Source organism: Pelodiscus sinensis, chromosome 1 (assembly GCF_052426305.1).
Source record: "Pelodiscus sinensis isolate ZL-2025 chromosome 1, ASM5242630v1, whole genome shotgun sequence".
NCBI classification, from domain to species: domain Eukaryota; kingdom Metazoa; phylum Chordata; order Testudines; family Trionychidae; genus Pelodiscus; species Pelodiscus sinensis.
The window spans coordinates 20,331,749-20,350,629 of record NC_143052.1 but is presented as its reverse complement, the minus strand read 5'-3'; the positions used below and the strand labels follow the sequence as shown (position 1 = coordinate 20,350,629).

Here is an 18,881-nt window from a genome sequence, read left to right as displayed (position 1 = left end):
TTAGTTATCTCTCTTGCAAGTGTAAATTAACTTGAAACTTGCTTGTAAGAACTGGCGCCACAAAACGGACCAGTACAATTCGGCATCTTAGATAAGAAAGAGGATACGGGCCCCCAGGGGTATATAGATGGGTCCAGCAGCGCATTTTCTCTGAGTGTCAATCTACCATCTATCTGCTGGTCGGGTTAGGTGTTTGATCTCCCGAGGTTCCAAGGGGACGCCCACCTTGTATTCGTCTTTCCTAGGAATTGAGAGACCGGCCCTGGCCTGACACGCTGGAGTCGAGAGGCACAGAAAGGGGTAAAAATTGTACCTGGATGTGGTCCTTTGCTTAAGTATATATATACATAGACTTAGAGCTCTTTAAAGATTAAGCTGTCACTTGGTACCATTATTTCTATTTTCTATCTTTATTTTCTTTGTAACCATTTTTAAAATCTGTATTTGTTAGCATTTAAGAAATAGAGCAATAGCCATTGTAACCATATGCTTTTATAAGACTTTTAATAAACCTGTAACTGTTTAAGCTTTAACCTGACTCCTTCAGTTGCTGTAACAGAACCAAGCACAATTTAAAAGAACTTCAGCCGGTCATAAAGGGACAGACATAGGGAGAGCTTGGGCGTTTGGATCTGTGTCACTCCCAGGTGACAAGATCCGTTGGGGCACCTTTCCAGCCTTTCCCAGGCTGCCCGCTGCGAAGGAACTTTGTGTTCTAGCAGTTAAAATCTAAGGTGTAATAAGCTCTTCCTATATAACGGGGCGTCTGTTGGCCTGCTGGCCACCCTCTGCGACGGGACCCCGGTCCTAGCAGTAAAGACACGGACGTTAAACCTTTTCTTGGAAGCATACACACACACACTGCCCTGACCGTCGGCTGACAACACCATTATTGGTTTCCTTCTAAATCATTTACTGGTTTGATCAATTTGTTAATAATCATAGAGGCAGGTTTAATTGCTTTAAACATTTCAGATTATATGGATTGGCCCATTATGCTAGAAATGATTAAAGAGAGGTTTTGGGTGCTAGGAAATGTTGACGCTAATTGTACCAGGATTTCATATATTTGGATGCTATACATGTGGCTCCCATAGACTATGATGGGATCTACCAAACAGCCTAAGGGATGAGAATCCTTATCAATATATATCCATATATCGCTCCATTCTGTATAAAAAGGAGCCTTTTAATAAGACTGGTTTATATTGTCTGAGGGCAAGCTCAGATAACGAAAGTTCACCATACATTGCATGAATCAGATTAGAGTGAGTAATGGAATCCTCTTTTTCACATTATTATAGAGCTGACGAACAAACTTAGCTCAAGAGCTTGGTTGCATGGAGAGTTGGTACATGGCAGGTTGGGCTGGAACCAGGAGAGCTAGACATCAGTTTCTAGCCTCCTGATTATTCTCTTACGATTATGGCTACTTTATAACGTATGGGAACTGTAATTAGGAATTCATACTACCCTAGACAGACCAATCAATAATAAATATATTTTATGAACTCAGTTCCCTTAAAAACCCAGATAGATCAATTTGTCATGTATTTAACAATAACTCTAAATAAATTCTGTGCTCTTTCTTTGTGAGGCAGGAAAAGATTTTTTTTTAACTATCCTAAAGAAAGACTAGCAAAAAGATTGTGGGTGCTCACACAGGTATTGCTTCTCAATGATTTAAACATTAAAGGTGTGCAGTTTGTAAATCAAAGATTTTTTCCTAACTACTCTCTCTATATGCTCAGCATGGAATCTGAAAGTCAAGCTGAGTTCTTCCCTCCTCAGGCACCATCCTGAGTAACAAAGGTTCTGCAGACCAAATTAGTCCCTTATGTATAGCTGTGCTCCCCTGATGCCTTCAGTTAGGAGGGATAGGTGAGATTGATTGGTACCGTGCTAACAATTCACACTCAAGAAAGAACAGAATAAAAACTCACTCTCAGCTAGTTGTATCAGTTATGAACTGATAACCAGTGGGAAGCAATAAACATATATAGCTATCTTCTGAAATCAGCAGATAAGACTCATACACACAAAAAAGATTTGCGGAGTCAGGAAATGCCCTTTTCACCATGTCACTTTTTAGGGCACAACTGTACTTTCAGATGTTCATTGAGGCAATTAATTGAAAATAAAACCAATGCAGCATCTCACATGTGCCGCTAATAATCATGCTTTGTTTGGAAGAGGAAAAGGTCAGAATAATAGTTTAAGAGGTGAATCCAATATGTAATAGAGTTGCACAACTGCCTAAGTGAGAATTTATAGCTGATAGTTGGGGGCTGTTTTGGGCACTTTAGGATTAAGTCATATTCAAAGGGTTTTAGTGAAAGGCTTTCAACACAACTATAGAACTGCTATGGACTTCCTTTAATAAAATCAGCTTCTGCTTGGACCGATAAACCTATGCCTGCAGCCCAGGGACATTTTTGAGAGCCAGCTCTCCCTCTTTACACATGAATGAGCACAGGCAGCATTATGACTCACGAGGACTAATGCTCAGAGACCAGAATGAAGTTAATTATTATCTTCTTTTATGGCCATATATTAAACCACTTGAACAACACATTGAACGAACTGGTTCAGATCAAATAAGAAATGACTTAAACATTTGTCTAGACCCAGAATTCAAATTTGTCTGCAGAAGTATGCTTCTTTTATGTTACTGTGATATTCAACATCCAGCTCATTTATATCTCCAGCTTTGTGGCAGGAGTATAATAATCAAAGTGACATGAGAGGCCTGTTTATTCAGGATTCTGGATGCTGGGAATCGGGAAACCTCTTCTTATTTTACTGTGATGCAGCCACCTGTGCCTTTCATCTGCAGTTTTCTATAGCTATTCAAATATGCACCAGGACCTTCTCTAGAGTGTGTTTTACACCAGTGCTCAGGAAACATTGGACCAAATCAACGAATTAAGCTCATCATGTGATTCAGGAATTGGGGTGGGGAGGAGAAGGAAGCGGGGAGGGAGTGGCTTTATGCTCTAGTTTTCGAGAGCCTCACTTCCAATACCTATGCCCATTTCATCAGGAACACCTCTAATAGGCCCTCTATGATAAGACTTGCGATTGGTGAGATGGAAGGCTAGAGTACTGGCTATACACTACATGAGAATCCTCTTTAAGAGACAATTGTCTTTTATACTACTTTATTCCAGCAGAACAAACATAAAGTGGCTGCAAAAACAGTGTAGATTTGGGTCTGTTTTGCCTTCTGGAGGCATAACAGCTCCTAACACTGATACCATCTCCTGCTCTCCTCCCTGTGATACTCATGGGAAGCCCATAGCCCAAAGAAGAGTAGATGAAAACGGATTCTCACCAATAGTATGCTATGAACCTTCATTCAATGCATTTAAGCAGAGATATGCAAGGCAAGGTTAAATATATATTTAGTTTGTTGGAAGAATAAAACTCTCATCTTCTTTTTTGTGCCTTCCTTGGGCTACGTAGAAAGATATAATTATTGTGACCTCACTGTCCTGAATTTGGTCAGCAATACGATTGCACTCTACTGTTGTTCTAATACCATGCACTGCAAATATCCTGTTTCCTGTTACAGCACATTGTTTGCCATCTTCCTAGTCAGAAATATGGATTTTTTATTTTTGCATGCACGTGTCTTTTTTTTTTTTTTTTTTTTTTGCTATGCTGTCAGTGGGCCAAATTCAACTCCACTGTAAAAAGGACTAGAGATTCCTGGTCTGATTACTATTATTAAATCTTAATAAGGTACAACATTCATGATTTCAGTGGAGCTGCACCAAAACAGAATTCGTAGAATATGGTTAATATATTAAAATGCTGCAGCAAATATTTATCATGAATAAGGACATTAGTATCCATCCATGTTATGCTTACTAATAGGGTGACACATTTACACCCTATTTGTAAGCATAACTAATGGAAGTTTGGATTCATTTTTCTTCACATTGTTAATCATTTTCCCCACCTTACTACATTTTGTTTTCTTATTTTTCCATTTAAAAGGAGATAGTGCTTTAAAGGCTACAAACATTGCATTCCACTATACACTCGCACATCCAAAACATGCTTGCATGTTTAGTATGTGTATGTGCATAACTTAGATGTAATTTATGAATTATGTATGTATATGTATATTGATCTGTTTTATATGGCTGCCCATCACCACAGTATCCAATCACTTTCCATGTAAAATAATTAACAATAAAGCAGTTCCTAACAAGCATAATAGATTATCTGGCACTTCTTCTTTAGGGTCGAAACTCTACTTGAAGTGGGTGATTTTCTGTTTGATTTTTATTTTAGATTTTATTAATTCCTTTTTAGTTAGTTTAAAATTTTGCCAGGATTTAGATGTAGTCAGTGTTGTGACTGCAAAGACTACTTGTATATTTTCAAGGGAGGAGGGGACTGGTGACATAATCTAACACTAAGATTACTTGACTATTACTTGACCTTATGGCATCTTGTTTTCAGTCAATTATAACTTTGCCATACTGTAACCATTTCAGCAGAAAATCTCCATGCAGAGTGTCCTCCTCATGCTGAATTCTTTAGAAAATTTTCATTTAAAATGGCTTGGCCATTTCCAAGAACCAAACTAGGGAAATACATATTAAAAACTGCAGTGACCTTAAGCATCCCTAGTGCTATTGTGCTTTGGAGAAACAACTTGACATTTGGCAAGAAGTGGATGTGGAGGGAGGGATGAGGGCACTGTACTGGGAATGTGTCTTTTGCCATTCAGCCAAATGCATCCAAATCTGATTAAGGTATTAGACTTTGAAAAAATTGTTTGCCTGTGCTCAGTAGAGGGTTTCTAGAGCTTTGTAGCTAAATTCCCAGAAGATTCTGTCTTCACTGGCCATGTTCCGGTCAGGGGCTAAGCAGGAGTTTCCCTGCAGTTGCAGCTCTGGGCCATTGCAGGCTAGGACTGAGCAATGGAACAGACAGCAGAGAGATTCTCTTGTGTACTTCGAATGCTCCTTACCCCCTTACTAGGCCTAGGAACCATGGAAGAGAAAGCTGCCTCCTTTTAATGTTGAAAGGGAGGAGAGAGGCAGGACCGGCTTCAGCCACATCGTGGGGGAGTGGGTGAAGGCCTCCTCCAGTAGTTGGCGGAGGGTAGGGCCTGTTCTGGCAGCTGGGGCCGGGAACAGGACCTGCCACATGACAGGGGAGTGTCTGGTCCAGCGGCTGGGAATGGTACATATTGAATGGCCAAGGAGCAGGGTCTGCTCTGGTGGCTGGGAACAGGACATGCCGCATTGCTGGGGGTGTGTGGTCTGTTCTGGAGGACGGGAATGGGACCTGACACATGGCCAAGGGTGCAGGGTTTGCTCCAGAGGCCAGGAATGGGACCTGCCGCATGCCCAAGGGGGGACGGAGATGCATGAGGGATTGTCTGCATGGCAGGGGAGGGGAGGATTTCTGCTCCAGTGTGGGAAAATGTGTGTGTTAATAAATTAGGTGCCACTGTGGCCCACATCCAAACCAGCACACATGACCTCAACATTGGTGCACAGCCAAAATTCACTCCACTCATTGTTGGAAAATCTTAGAGAGAACGCTGCTCACGACCCATATGGTTGTCAACATAATACTATATGATGGAATTTCTGGGGCAGGAGTTAGTTTGCTTTTTTAAAACCCTAGCAAATTACACACACACATGGGAAAAATGAATATAAGAACTTAAGAAAGGTCATAATGGGTCAGACCAATGGCCCATCTAGCCCAGTATCCTGTCTGCTGACATTGGCCAATACCAGATGTCCCAGAAGGAGGGAACACAACAGGTAATCCTCACGTTATCCCTCCTCTGTCACCCATTTCCAGATAAACAAAGGCTGGGGACACCATTCCAACCCATCCCGGCTAATAGCCATTGATGGACCTAATCTCCATGAATCTATCTAGCTCTTTTTTGAACCCTGTTAAAGTTCTAGCCTTCACCACATCCTCTGGCAAGGAGTTCCACACAATGACTGTGAGCTGAGTGAAGAAAAACTTCCCTTTGTTTGTTTTAAAACCTGCAGCCTATTAATTTCATTTGGTGACTCCTAGTTCTTATATTGAGGGAATAAGTAAATATTTTTCCTTATTTACTTTTTCCATGACAGTCATGATTTTATAGACCTCTATCATATCCTCTCTTAGTCTCCTCTTTTCTAAACTGAAAAGTTCAAGTCTTTTTAATCTCTAAGATCATTAACAGATCACTAGTTAGGAAATACCAGAATTAAAGTTACTTGCACAACCTTTTGCTTCTGAATTATAATACAGTCTTTAATTACATGATCTGATATTTTTCTACAGGTCCCATGCATCATTCAGTACACAGAATGAACCTGCTCTGGAGATGAATTAAGGTTGTGCAGTGAAGGGGGCTTTTGCCCATAGGAACCCTGCTTCATCAGATGTGGAAAGGGGAAGGGGTACTGTGAAGGAGGCAGCATTTGCAGGATGAAAAAGGATGATTTCATGGTTAAGGCAGTTTAATGCTGCCCTTGAAAACTGGGTTCCATCTGTGACACTTTTACCGAGTGTGACATACGATGCTGGGAAATTCACTAAATATGATTTTTCAGAGGTAGCAACTATTTGTGTGTTCCTCATTTTCTGGGTACCTGACCTGAGATCATCCAGTGTGATTTACAAAAGTGCTCAGAACTCACAGCTGCCCCTGAGGTCAATGAGAATGGTTATTTGAAAATATGAAGTGTTATAAAATGCTAAGGACTCTGAAAAATTCCTCAGTGTCTCAAATTGGACACGCACAATTAGGAAACACAGTTGATGTAAATCTGTGTGCCTCAGTCCCCGGTCTGAAAAATGGAGATAATGACATTCTATCACAAACAGGAGGTGTTCCAAAAACAAATAAATTAATGTTCATGGCACTCTCAGACACTAGAGTGATAAACACCACAGAAAAGCCCATGAGGACATTAATAATTCTTTCTCCATTGCAAGGTTTGAATAGGTCATAGTAAACAAAGCCTAAGGTCACACACTGCATAATGAGGATAAAACAAAATATTGAATTAATTAACTGAACACTGTCCATTATGTGCACTGAGTGAAATTAGGCTTCCTGGGGAAAAAAATAGTACGGAATTGAGTAATTAAAGACTGTAGCAAAATACATATGCATGAGACCTGCATAGGCAAAATTTGATCTGGCATTTCCTAACTTCTGAAAGCTTGACTTTGCAATTTCGGTAAACTTTTTTGTTGACACACACAAATTACAATTTTTATTGTAAATTTTGTGAGTTGTCATTTTGTTCTCTTTTATATAATTATAACATTCAATAAATATTCAGAAATAACAGGAAGATTATAGAAATGTCTCTAGTAACATGCAAGGGAGATCAGACACGTCTATCAAACTGTGACTACTACCTTTAATTGATAGCCCAGTGGAATCAGCTTTCCACTTCCAGTTTATGTGACCCCGAAGAAAGATGAATCAGAGCTATTTTTGAACTCCTGGAGCAAGTCAAGATGAGAGAACCCAGAAAGAGTGGCATTTCCTAATCACTATTGAAGATACCTCTAATATCATTAACGGATCCAAAAAGAACATATAAGCAAGATGCATTGTAATATACTGACCTGTCCATATATTCATCACTTTCTTCCACTGGAGGGAATTTCAGACCTGTTCCAGTACTTACAAGAGCTAATAGAAATATTACTTTTTTGTAATCAGTGGAGGTCAAATTCTTGGAAAGTCTGGTGAGTCATGACTTTTTTTCCTGATGACATTTCTATATGATTAATTGATGACTATGGAGTATGTGTAATAATAGGCAGCCACGAATCATTACAGCATCAAAGTGAATCATGATTGCTACACAAACAGTTTGCTGATCAAAGAGCATTACCATTTACAAATAGCCATATGTGTAAGATATAAACCTGCCTTCTCATATGTGAAGTGGCAAAAAGACTGAAAAATATACAAGGCTGAGTTCTACTGTCAGGCATCAACACCAAGAACTTTGTTGGATTAACTCGAGATCCACACCATTCTACTAGACAGTAGACAGTGGCCCACAGACCTTACTACAAATCAAATATATATTAGCAGATTTAGAAGTTCAGAAAACAAAATCAGCATTTTGATCAAGAAATACAAAAAGCAGAGGGACATATTCTTGTCAGACGAGCAATAACCTTTTAAAATAATATAAAAAGTCACTTGGCAGTAGTGATAAGACTGAGAATGATTTATTTCTAGCAAGTTATGATGAATGGAAAGCATATTGTGTGGGTGGGCATACCTTACTAGAATGCTAATTTTGACCCTGTTTGAGAATAGATTACAGAGCAGCAATGAAACTGCATTCAGTGCTATTCCAGGGCCTGCATTCTGTTCTCAGTTATAGTGAAACAACTTCAGGGTAAATCCATTGATTCTGGGGGAGTTATTTCAGAGTTATGCTGGTATAACTCGGTTCAGAAATGGGCTATGAAGATCCACTTAAAATGTGGCTGTTCAGAGGACTCAGAAGGAAAAGGAAAAGAAGAGATAACTATTTCATTGACTTGTTCATCTAACCATAGCAATGACGCACAATGGTAATGACAGAGGAGTCCAGATGACCAGTCACTTGGTTTGAGACTGATGGACATAGTATATTCAAACAACACTGCTGAATAGAGCAGTGAATGGTGTGTGAGAAGCTATTTTAGAATTCTATTTCAAAAGCTGTTCACAGCAGGAGAGCCTAGAAGGCTAGTTTTCTGCTCAGCAGAGTCAGTGGATTTTCAGTCATTAAGTGCCCTTCCTAATTCCCAAAACATGACATATTGTCATCAATATAGCATTGCTGCTTCCTACTCTTTCTCTGGATTGCTATATAAGCTATTTAGTTAAGGAAATACACACTTCAGTCATATCAAGACCAATTTTTATGGGTGGAAAGTTTAAATATACGTGGGAAAACATGAATCCAGATTTAGGGCTTGTCTACTCAGCTGCACAGTTTAGACTACAAGGCTCTGAACAGCAGCACACACCCAAAGTGTTGCACTGTAAGTCCTCTGTATGGATGTTGAGGACATGAACAAAGAGGTTCCTACTTCATATTAATGTAATTTTTTTTCCAGCCAGTAGTCTGATCAGTAGATATGTACCTTCTTCCATTACTAAGCCACTGAATGCAATGGGGCCAAATGCAATATATCAATGGCAGAAATAGGCCCTTAGCATAAACAAAGAGAATGCTGAGCAATTTCCTCATTAACCTTTAATTTTAATTTGAAAAGAGAACCTTTTCCTTATTTACTGCCTATAAAATATTATTGAGAAAGAAATTAACAAGCATTTAAAAACCAACAGATACAACAATGAATTGGGTTAACTCAATAACCATTCCTCAAGTGTTTGTAAGAAAAGCCCATTTGTTGGAATGCTCATAAAGAGAGCAATAGAGGAAAGAACCTGGTCACATAAAACACAAAATTCAAACAAATATTTGCAAATACTGTTCTGAACTCCTGAAACAACATTAATATATAATGCACAGGATGCTTAGCAGTAGATGGGGTTGCGTCAACTCCTCTCTGTCATATAAATTCTCAATTGGCGTAGGAGCCATTAAAAGACCTTTCAACGGGGCATGATTATTGAACATGCTCAAATGTTTCTTTAAGTCTCATTAGAGAGAGGTCTTGGCTTAGGATTGGGGAGCTGTAATTGACTCCCTGATGACTCCCACCCTTCAGAATGTTCCTTCAGTGCCAGTTTTTGATGACACCTTTAACTTACCTTCCATCAACTTCCCCGTTTGCTCTGCACTGCCCCCGGGCAGGATCTTGGCAATATAGGCTCCAATTTCTCCATAGTTCCCTGGGATTTCTTTTCCACCAACAATTCGAATTCCCAGTCCATTGCCTGTGATCAAAAGAAAGAAACAACTCAATGTGGGCTGAGACAGATTGGATATTTATCTGAAGAGAAGTGAGGACATCGCAGGTTACGTTAAAACTAACCAACCAACTGACCAGCCAAACACCTACAACAGCTTCTGAACTTCAGCATAGAGATCAAAACCATTCTGCCTTTTCCAATAAAGAATTCCTCCAGTAGAAAGAGAACGAGGGCCTGCTTAATTGACAAAAGAAGTCTCCCAACTCCCTAGATGTTGGAGATACACAGAGAAGCCACCTCTAGCTCCACAGAAGTTGAAGCCATGTGCATGGATGTCTCCTGCCTCACTGGATACCCTTGCCATAACAATATGGTTTAGTCACCTCTTGTAGTTTAGGAAATGTTAGAGCAGTATGGAAAAGTCCCCAGATGTAATTGTTGTATATCTGAAGCTACACCCCAACCTCTCCCATAACACTAAAAATATAACACTAAAACCTACCCTGTGTATTTCTAATAGCCACACGGTATTGCAAAATTGTTGATTAGGAGGGCAGATATATTTACATCCATCCTCATTTGATACAGAAAATGCAGGTGTACTCTGGCTGCACTTAGCTTTATCACATATCTAAACAAATATAAATCATTTAGAGGAACGCATGATAGCAGATCTTGTTGGAGCTGGAAAAGAGACAAAGAGTGAGAACTGTGAACTGCAAATATATTCAGTCTTTGGAAGACACTCTTAGTTTTCTTACATAGTTGCTTTTACCTCAATATCCTTTAGTTTTAAGCAGAATTATCTTAGAAGTGGATTTCCTGAGAAATGACAGTTTTTAAGATTTTGAACATTTTTCTTGTCCCAAATCATAATATAAAGTCAAATTCTCCACACACATATACACACACAAAAATTTTAAAAAACTTAATGGATTACTTGAAAGACATCTTAATTATTTAAAAATGCTTCACTTGTGAACTTTTTTTAAAAAAGGTAAATTCATTTGAATTTTGAAACAAAATGGTATTTCAAACTATTACAAATTATTATATTAAACTTTTATTTTAAAAAATATCAAGACTTGATATTTGACCATGTTTTCTTCTTTTTCAGATTGGGATGTTCACTTTTTTTTACCTATTTGTTTCAGTTTTAATGAATCTGCATTTTCTGACTAAGTACACATTTCAATACTTAATACTTAATTCAGATAAAATTAGATATTGTCAAGTAGATTGACGAATCTCTTCATCTAATGTTAAACTAATACTTGCTCACTTCTTAAAAGTTATTAAGTTGAACACCGTGGAATAGAATTTGATTATTTTTAATAAGCAGGAAACAATCACCAAATCATTTTTAGAAAGCCGATAATGATCTTAACAGTAAAAATTTAAAAATACATAAATTAAATCATTCATACCAAATTTTCCAGTACAGGCAGTCCCCGAGTTACGCGGATCCGACTTAACGGCGGATCCGCAGATACGAACGGGGATTTTTCTCGCTCCGGAGGACTGGAGCGGTGGGACGCCTGGTCCCGCCGCTCGCCTCCTCCGGGGCGAGAAAAGCTGCTCCCCGTCTCCCTGGTCTGCTGCGGGAACCAGCAGACCAGGGAGACGCTGAACAAAGCCGTGCAGGACCCAGGACCGGACTCCCGGCACTTCCAGCTGATCTGGAAGCACCGCGGGTCCGGCCCCGGGTCCTGCACCGCTTTGCTCAGCATCTCTCTGGTCTGTAGACCAGAGAGACGCTGAACAAAGCTGCGCAGGACCCGGGGCCGGACCCCCGGCGCTTCCAGTTGATCTGGAAGCGGCCGCGGGTCTGGCCCCGGGTCCTGCGCCGCTTTGCTCAGCGTCTCCCGGGTCTGCAGAGCAGGGAGATGCTGAGCAAAGCGGCGCAGGACCCGGGCCGGACCGCGGCGCTTCCAGCTGATCTGGAAGCGCAGTGGGTCCGGCCCGGGTCCTCCGCCGCTTTGCTCCGCGTCTCTCTGGTCTGCTGGGGGGGACGCAGCTAGTGCCCCCCTCAGCAGACCAGGGAGATGTGGAGCAAAGCCCGGGGCCTGTGGTAGAGCAGGAGGGGCGCTGCCGGTTAGTCCCACAGCACCGCTCCTTGGCGCTACTGGACCAACCCGGCATCACCCCAGCTACTCTGCCCCAGGAGTCCTGATTCAGCCACTGCTGATCAGTTTCAGCAGCGGCTGAATCAGGACGCCTAGGGCAGAGCAGCTGGGGAGCTGCTGGGTTGGTCCAGTAGTGCCGAGGAGCGGCCGCGCTACTGGACTAACCCAGCAGCACCCGAGCTGCTCTGCCCCAGGCATCCCCAAGTTAGCCGCTGCTGAAACTGACCAGCGGCTGACTACAGGAAGCCCGAGGCAGAGTTGCTCTGCCCCGGGCTTCCTGGAATCAGCTGCTGATCAGTTTCAGCAGCAGCTGACTTGGGGACACCTGGGGTTCTTAAGTTGAATCTGTATGTAAGTCAGAACTGGCATCCAGATTCAGCCGCGGTTGAAACTGATCAGTTTTAGCAGTGGCTGATGCCAGTTCCGACTTACATACAGATTCAACTTAAGAACAAACCTACAGTCCCTATCTTGTACGTAACCCGGGGACTGCCTGTACTCTCTATATTTAAAAAATATTTCCACTATGATACTCATAAAATTTGCCTTTGAAGAAACAAAATTATAAATGAGATGATTCAGACTTTTATCTAGGAGCATAAAGACTAATTTTTCTATCCTTGTTATAACTGCTAAAGTCATTAACTTTCAATTTATGAATTAATAATTCAGCCCCTGCTGAGCGATTAGAGCCATCAACTATGTAAAAGCCATAGCTCAAAGTCATTGCCAAGACATATCCTTTCTTATGTATCGTGAGACTGCTCCTAGTCCTGTGAGCAGTCAGGTTTTGTCATAGCAAGAGAGATAACTGGAACCACTGGCTCCAACCTCTTGGAAGTGGGTCTGTCCTGAAGCACCTGTGTTCCTGCCCATGACCCTATGCATGTGGTAAATCGTATAGCCCACTGCCTTCAAGATGTATTCATGCATAGGCTTTGTCATGCCAGACATGAAAAGGCTTTTCCACTTCTTGCTATCTCATTGCTAATTCTGGATTGGTCTCCTGGTCTGACTGCCTTTAGGGCCAGCAAAGAGATTCCTACTCAATTTTTTCCATCTCAGTTTGGCTATATATTGATTGGGACTATGCTTTTCTCTGAGACCCTGTGCAATCATTTACTAACAAGGCAACTTGTGTGTTTCATTTTTTGACTGGTTGTATCCAGATTGTCCTTGCTCCTTGCCAATAAACCATGATTCAGCTAAGCACCTGATTCAGGTGGCCCACACACTCAGTGTGCACATGCAGTATGTTTGTGTGAAATGGGGTTAGGCCCACTGGCATCAGGAGCACACGATCCTTCCATTCATACTAATTATGGAGAGAGCAAGCCCCTATATGAATGTTCAAAACACACAGTTGAGCTTTGGGCTAGCAACAGAGGATTAATGTATATGGGTCCTGCACTGATGTGGATTACAAATGAATATTGGTCTGGCAAGAATCCTCCTCCCAAGCTAAGCTGATTTGGTTAAAATGAGGCCCATCTACGCTAGTGGCTGAAAACTCCTGCAAAGTACTGTGCATTCTCAGCTTCTGAATGTCTTCAGCAGGAATTGAAAGGGCTCAGAGTATGGCTGCATCAAATATTTGTACTGTTAATAAAAATGGTGGCCAACTTGACCCCATGTCATATGTTTTGGAGATCATGGACCTTATTCAGGTTTAGGGGGGATGCCTCCAACGACCATGATCTCCGCACTACATGTAGGAACGTGGCCATCTATAACAGGATAGCTGCCAGCCTGGCCACCAAAGGCCACACGCGAACCCAGGAGCAGGTTAGCATGAAAGTCAAGTTGGTCTGGCGAGACCACCAACCCTGAGCTTCCCCTGCACATTCTTCCCCTTGCTTCCCTATTCTAGCTCCATCCTCCCAGGTTTCCCCCTCCTCTCTCCCACCCTCTCTCTTCACCTCTCCCACCTCCTTTTCCCAGTCTCCCCAGAGTTTCATTCCCCCCCCCCCAGTTTTGTTCAATAAACCCAGTTTCTATTTTTGAACATACGTGTCTTTTACTTGACATCAGGAAGGGGGGCTGGAGAGGGGTACGTGGAAGGACATGGGGGAGGAATGTGGCATGAGCCCCTGGTGGGGAGGATCGGGGAGGCTCTGAGGTTCCTTGGGATGGAAGCTCTCCCTCAGGGCCTCCTGGATCCTGACAGCCCCCCCAGTGAACCCCCGGATGGCAGCCTGCAGCAAGTGCAGGCGGCCTGATGGCCACAACCCCATGAGAGGCACCGGTGGGCTCAGGGGCAGTTTTGGCTCCATGTGGCCGAGTGCTGTGGTTTCCCGAGTTTGGGCACTCAGGGCACTCCAAGACAGGACTGCTTTGCTGTCCCTGATCGAGGTAGACAAGTAAGCGGGGAACCCTGAGAACTGTCTGTCTGGGGTGTGGGTAGGGTCCCTTTAAGCACGTAGCTCAGTTAGCCTCAGGCAGCAGCCCCACACCCTAAGTCCTAACCTGATGCCCTGCTGGCACTGGTTCCGGCGAGCCTTAACTTTGGTTCAGGGTCCACTCAGTGTGGAAGTGGTATTTCGAAATAGCAAAATGCTATTTCAAAATAGTTTTTCTGTGAAGATGTGTTATTTCGAATTACTTAATTTGAATTAACTATTTCGAATTAAGTTAATTCAAAATAGCGCTGTAGTGTAGGTAGACATGCCCTCAGAGTAGCCAACATTTTTGTCTCTTTCCCATGTGTGCGCACATATGTAACATTAAATTAAGAATTGGGGGAAAATAGGCTGACTTGGAGGGTTTTAGGGCATGTGGTTTAAACTAATTGAACTAACTTGGAAAATTCTGATTTCTTGGCTTTAAATCTTAAATACAGGAGTTAAATTTTCACTCTGAATTTTTGGAAAAACAGACATTCAAACTTGTTTTGTATCCTCTGACTATGGAAGATACTGAACTCATTACTTCTGTCTGGAATGACATTGCCCAAGTTATTATTCTGAGTGTAAGTAACTTAAAATATCATCCATAATATAGTTTCTCAGATTTTTGTTCTCCCCTAGGTCTTTTATTTCTTCTTTTAAATCTTTGAGTTTTAATTTCCATCTTTCAAGCTCTTTTGATACACCTGGATATTCATCTTTCAATTTTTGTTTTGTTTTCTGATTTATAAACTCCAAGTTTCTTTTTTTTCTAAGGCAGAGATCCAGTTAGTCATCAGAGATTGAATTATTGTATTTTGAATGAGAGAGGGCACCTTATTTACCTTTGGCTATGGATTTTTTTCAACTGTCAACTGTCTTTGAGAAAACATCTCTTCAAAGGGAATTTTATGCATTTAGATGCAATCGTTTTAAAGATGCTTCAAAGCTGGAAGGACTGCTAATTAATTGCAACTTTTTTTTTACTGATCTCCCATGGCTGTGAAACTCTCCTGCTATCTAATCTTAACCAAGCTTTAAAATTTATCACCCTCAGCAAAACATTCACAGAAGGACAGAAATTGATGCTCAACTCTAAAGAAATGTATCATGTGAAAATGAATTTGTAGCATGGTTCAATACATAGACAGCTATAGTTTTGGATTATAAGCAACTACTTCTTTCTGAAAACAAAGATACAAAAGTCTGAGAAAGGATTATAGAATTCTAATAAAGGAAAGATTTTTTTTAGCATGAATTCAAAGCTATGGAAAAATACAAAATTCGTAGGATTGACTAGTAATAATGAGCTATCATTTTTCCCCCATATTCATATCTGAAGTTGAGAATAGACTCTTTAAAAATACTGTTATGGAAAGCTATATACTTTACTCTTGCATCTCTGTTGTGATTTGTAAAATATTATACTAGTCCTGATCACGTATATTCCCACTCACACCAAACTAGGTCAAACTGTGGCTCTGTACAGTAAAGAGATGCCCACAATGTATGGTTGATACCAAAAATTCATGTCATTGGGGAAATAAATTGCCACTCTCTTTCTGCCCCCTCATTTACACCACTTGTGAAACAGATAAAGGAACAAAACTTCTAAAGGAGCTAGGCTCGTTACCTCCATCGATTTCAAAGGTGACATTTTAGCTATGTCATGTAGAACAGATTAGATGCTAACGTGACCTTTCCTGGCTTAAAATTTATGAATTTATCCTATCAAGGACCAGGCTTTTCCACACTCAGACACTACTCAAAGAAAAATGCATTTTGTTTTCACATTGGCCCTGTGCCATGAGTTCTTCAAACTGTCTCTTACTTTTCTAAACAACAAATAGTCTGGTAGCACTTTAAAGACTAACAAAACATGTAGAAGGTAGCATGAGCTTTTGTGGGCACAGCCCACTTCTTCAGATGATCAGAATTTTCCATAGGCTTCATGGCATGATCAGAAACTTTGCACCTTGTCAGAAGGTGGCTGGACTTTTAAGAGGGGTCCAAACCAAACTCTTACCTGTGGGTTAGAGTAAGGCCAGTTGGGAAGGAAGAAACAGGATTCAGAAGGCAGGTCTAGTCACCCAGTGCAAAGAGAGAGCAAGGTGACACCCCTGGGAGACTTGAAGGGAAAGAGCAGAGGATGTTAAGGTCTCTCCAAGCAAGGGCTCAATGAGGTGAACTTCTGTAATCTAGGTGAAAAAGATTTGTGTGTGATCATACAAAGGGAAAGGCTTGCCTCAATCCTGGTGAGAGGACTGTGGAGGCCTAAGAAGCTACTTTATAGAATTTGGAAAAGATGAATGAATCAAGCCTGAGGGGATGTTTCAGACAGAAGTCAAACCAGCCTGCCACCCATGAGGGGTGATTTTGTTCCAGAACGTTGATGGTCAAACCTAGAAGAAAAACTGGAGTATGACCATACCCAGTAACCTGTATAAACATCTGTATACTTCATTAAATCTGTTACATTCAACAATAATGATCCAGAGCAGTAGCACATGCAGCAATAATTCAGTGCTTGCAACAATTACTGAAGAATCTTGCAATTGTTTATTCTTACTTTGTGCCAGCAATATTTGCAGGCTAGGCCCAGTAACTAATCAACAGAAGCTGAGGCAGTTGTACTGCTGCTAAATCAATCAATCAATCAATCAATCAAATCAAGAGATTACTTTTCTTTTTCCTTTCAAAAATCCAGTGCAATGAAAATTTTATAGAGCTTTCCTCTCTTTTGAGCAAACTAATATCAGCTTTGTTTGACTGTAGAAGTCTCATTTCAAGGAACAGAAAAAGCTTTCAGTATCATTTTATGGGTTTCATTGTGCCTATCAGAAACAAAAATGAGTTCAACATTGTACTGTGTGCAAGGATGTACATGAAATCATATAATCTCTTTAGTACTTCATAGAGAAACACACAGCTCCAGTACATCCATTAGAAAATTAGCAGTCTAGAGTTACTGGAAGTATTTTAATGACTAAATGGTAATATCACTTTCTCTTACAAATAAATATCACTAACTCGTTACATAAATTAAAGCTAGATGCATTTCAGCAGAGAAATACTACAGTACTTCAATACAGTATATATGTGTGTGTTTGTGAGAGAAAGACTTCAGGGGTAGACTGGCCTGGAGGGATACCAGGAATTTCCCAGTGGGCTGTCATCCAGTGGGCCATTGTGTCCACACACCGTTGCCCCTCACTTCGAGCGGCTCTATGTCCGCACTGTATGCGGCACATAGAGCCCGACCTGCCGCCTGCGCTACGTGCCGGACATGATGCAGGGGACGGGGCTTGAGGGGCACGCAGGGGTGATGTCATGGGGAGAGCCATTCTCAACCCATTTCCCGGGCCTATTTTGATTGCCAGTACACTCCTGAAAGACTTGTTCTCATAGAAGAAGCAAACAGCATTTCAAGATGTGCCTGAATCATAGAATCATGACTGGAAGAGATTTCAGGAGGTCATCGAGTCCAACCCCCTGCTAAAAGCAGTACCAATCCTAATGTGACTAGTGTGAGCATTACCTGACTAGTGGGTATGGGAAAGGAAATCCCTATATTTTAGCTATAACTGTCTTACAAATTCATGAATGGCAGGTTCTTTGATGCAGAAGCTGTGTGCAAACATTGGTCAACTGTTAACTCAAGCAAATATTTTCTCTGGGCTAAATTTTCTAAAAATAAAATAATTTGTCTGTCTAATTAGGTGTGCAATGACAAGCAAGAAGCAATTCATATGCACAATAGATTCTCAGTGAACACATAACGGGTGTAGGCAAAATGTTGGAAACAAGGGGTATGTATGTGGAGTAACCTACACTTTTTTGGTAGTAGGTAGGCATCCATATAGGATCAGTTTTTCTCTGACCTCAGGCTAATTACATAAAGATAATTACATAAAAATTTTCAATGCAATTAGAGACCTTGGGTATCAAGTTTGAGAAAGGCCCTGATTTTCATAAGATGCGTGCACAGCAGTTTAGGCAGGATCTCGGTAACTCATTATATGCTAAAGAGACTTGACATCATGACCCAGGGCACCTTTCTGAATTGAACAAAGTGAACACCCACAGGGAAAATTATAACTTCTCTGCTATAGTGTTTGGACTCCTTTTCCCTGGCAAATAATCTTTCTAGCTTTCTGCATTTGATGTCAAAAAGGTGATTAAAAACAACATGATGGTGACATCATGAGAACCTGTAGACAACAGGCCAGGATAATATACGGACAGATCATACAAGGGGAAAAATAAATCAATTTAGGTGCTGCAAATGTAATAAAAACAATCAATATGTAATTTTTGTTTATTTACTTATTTTCAATATAGCTAATGTGGCTTTCAAAACCAACACCAGAGAGCTGAGATTGGTACATGTGATTTTCAAGCTTGTTATCGGGAGAATTAGTTTGAAATTTTTTCATAAAATAAATTAGCTCCATGAGGATGAAGATATTACTTAGAAACCCACACCAGCTG

General features: G+C 41.0%; 1 protein-coding gene across 1 annotated transcript in view; it reads right to left on the bottom strand.

The window, feature by feature from the left end:
* PCLO (piccolo presynaptic cytomatrix protein) overlaps nt 1–18,881 on the bottom strand; it is a 501,171-nt gene that overhangs the window by 140,526 nt on the left and 341,764 nt on the right. Inside the window, exon 10 of the mRNA XM_089778439.1 lies at nt 9,779–9,904. Coding sequence (XP_089634565.1) covers nt 9,779–9,904 — 126 coding nt within the window. The remainder of the gene's footprint in view (nt 1–9,778; nt 9,905–18,881) is intronic.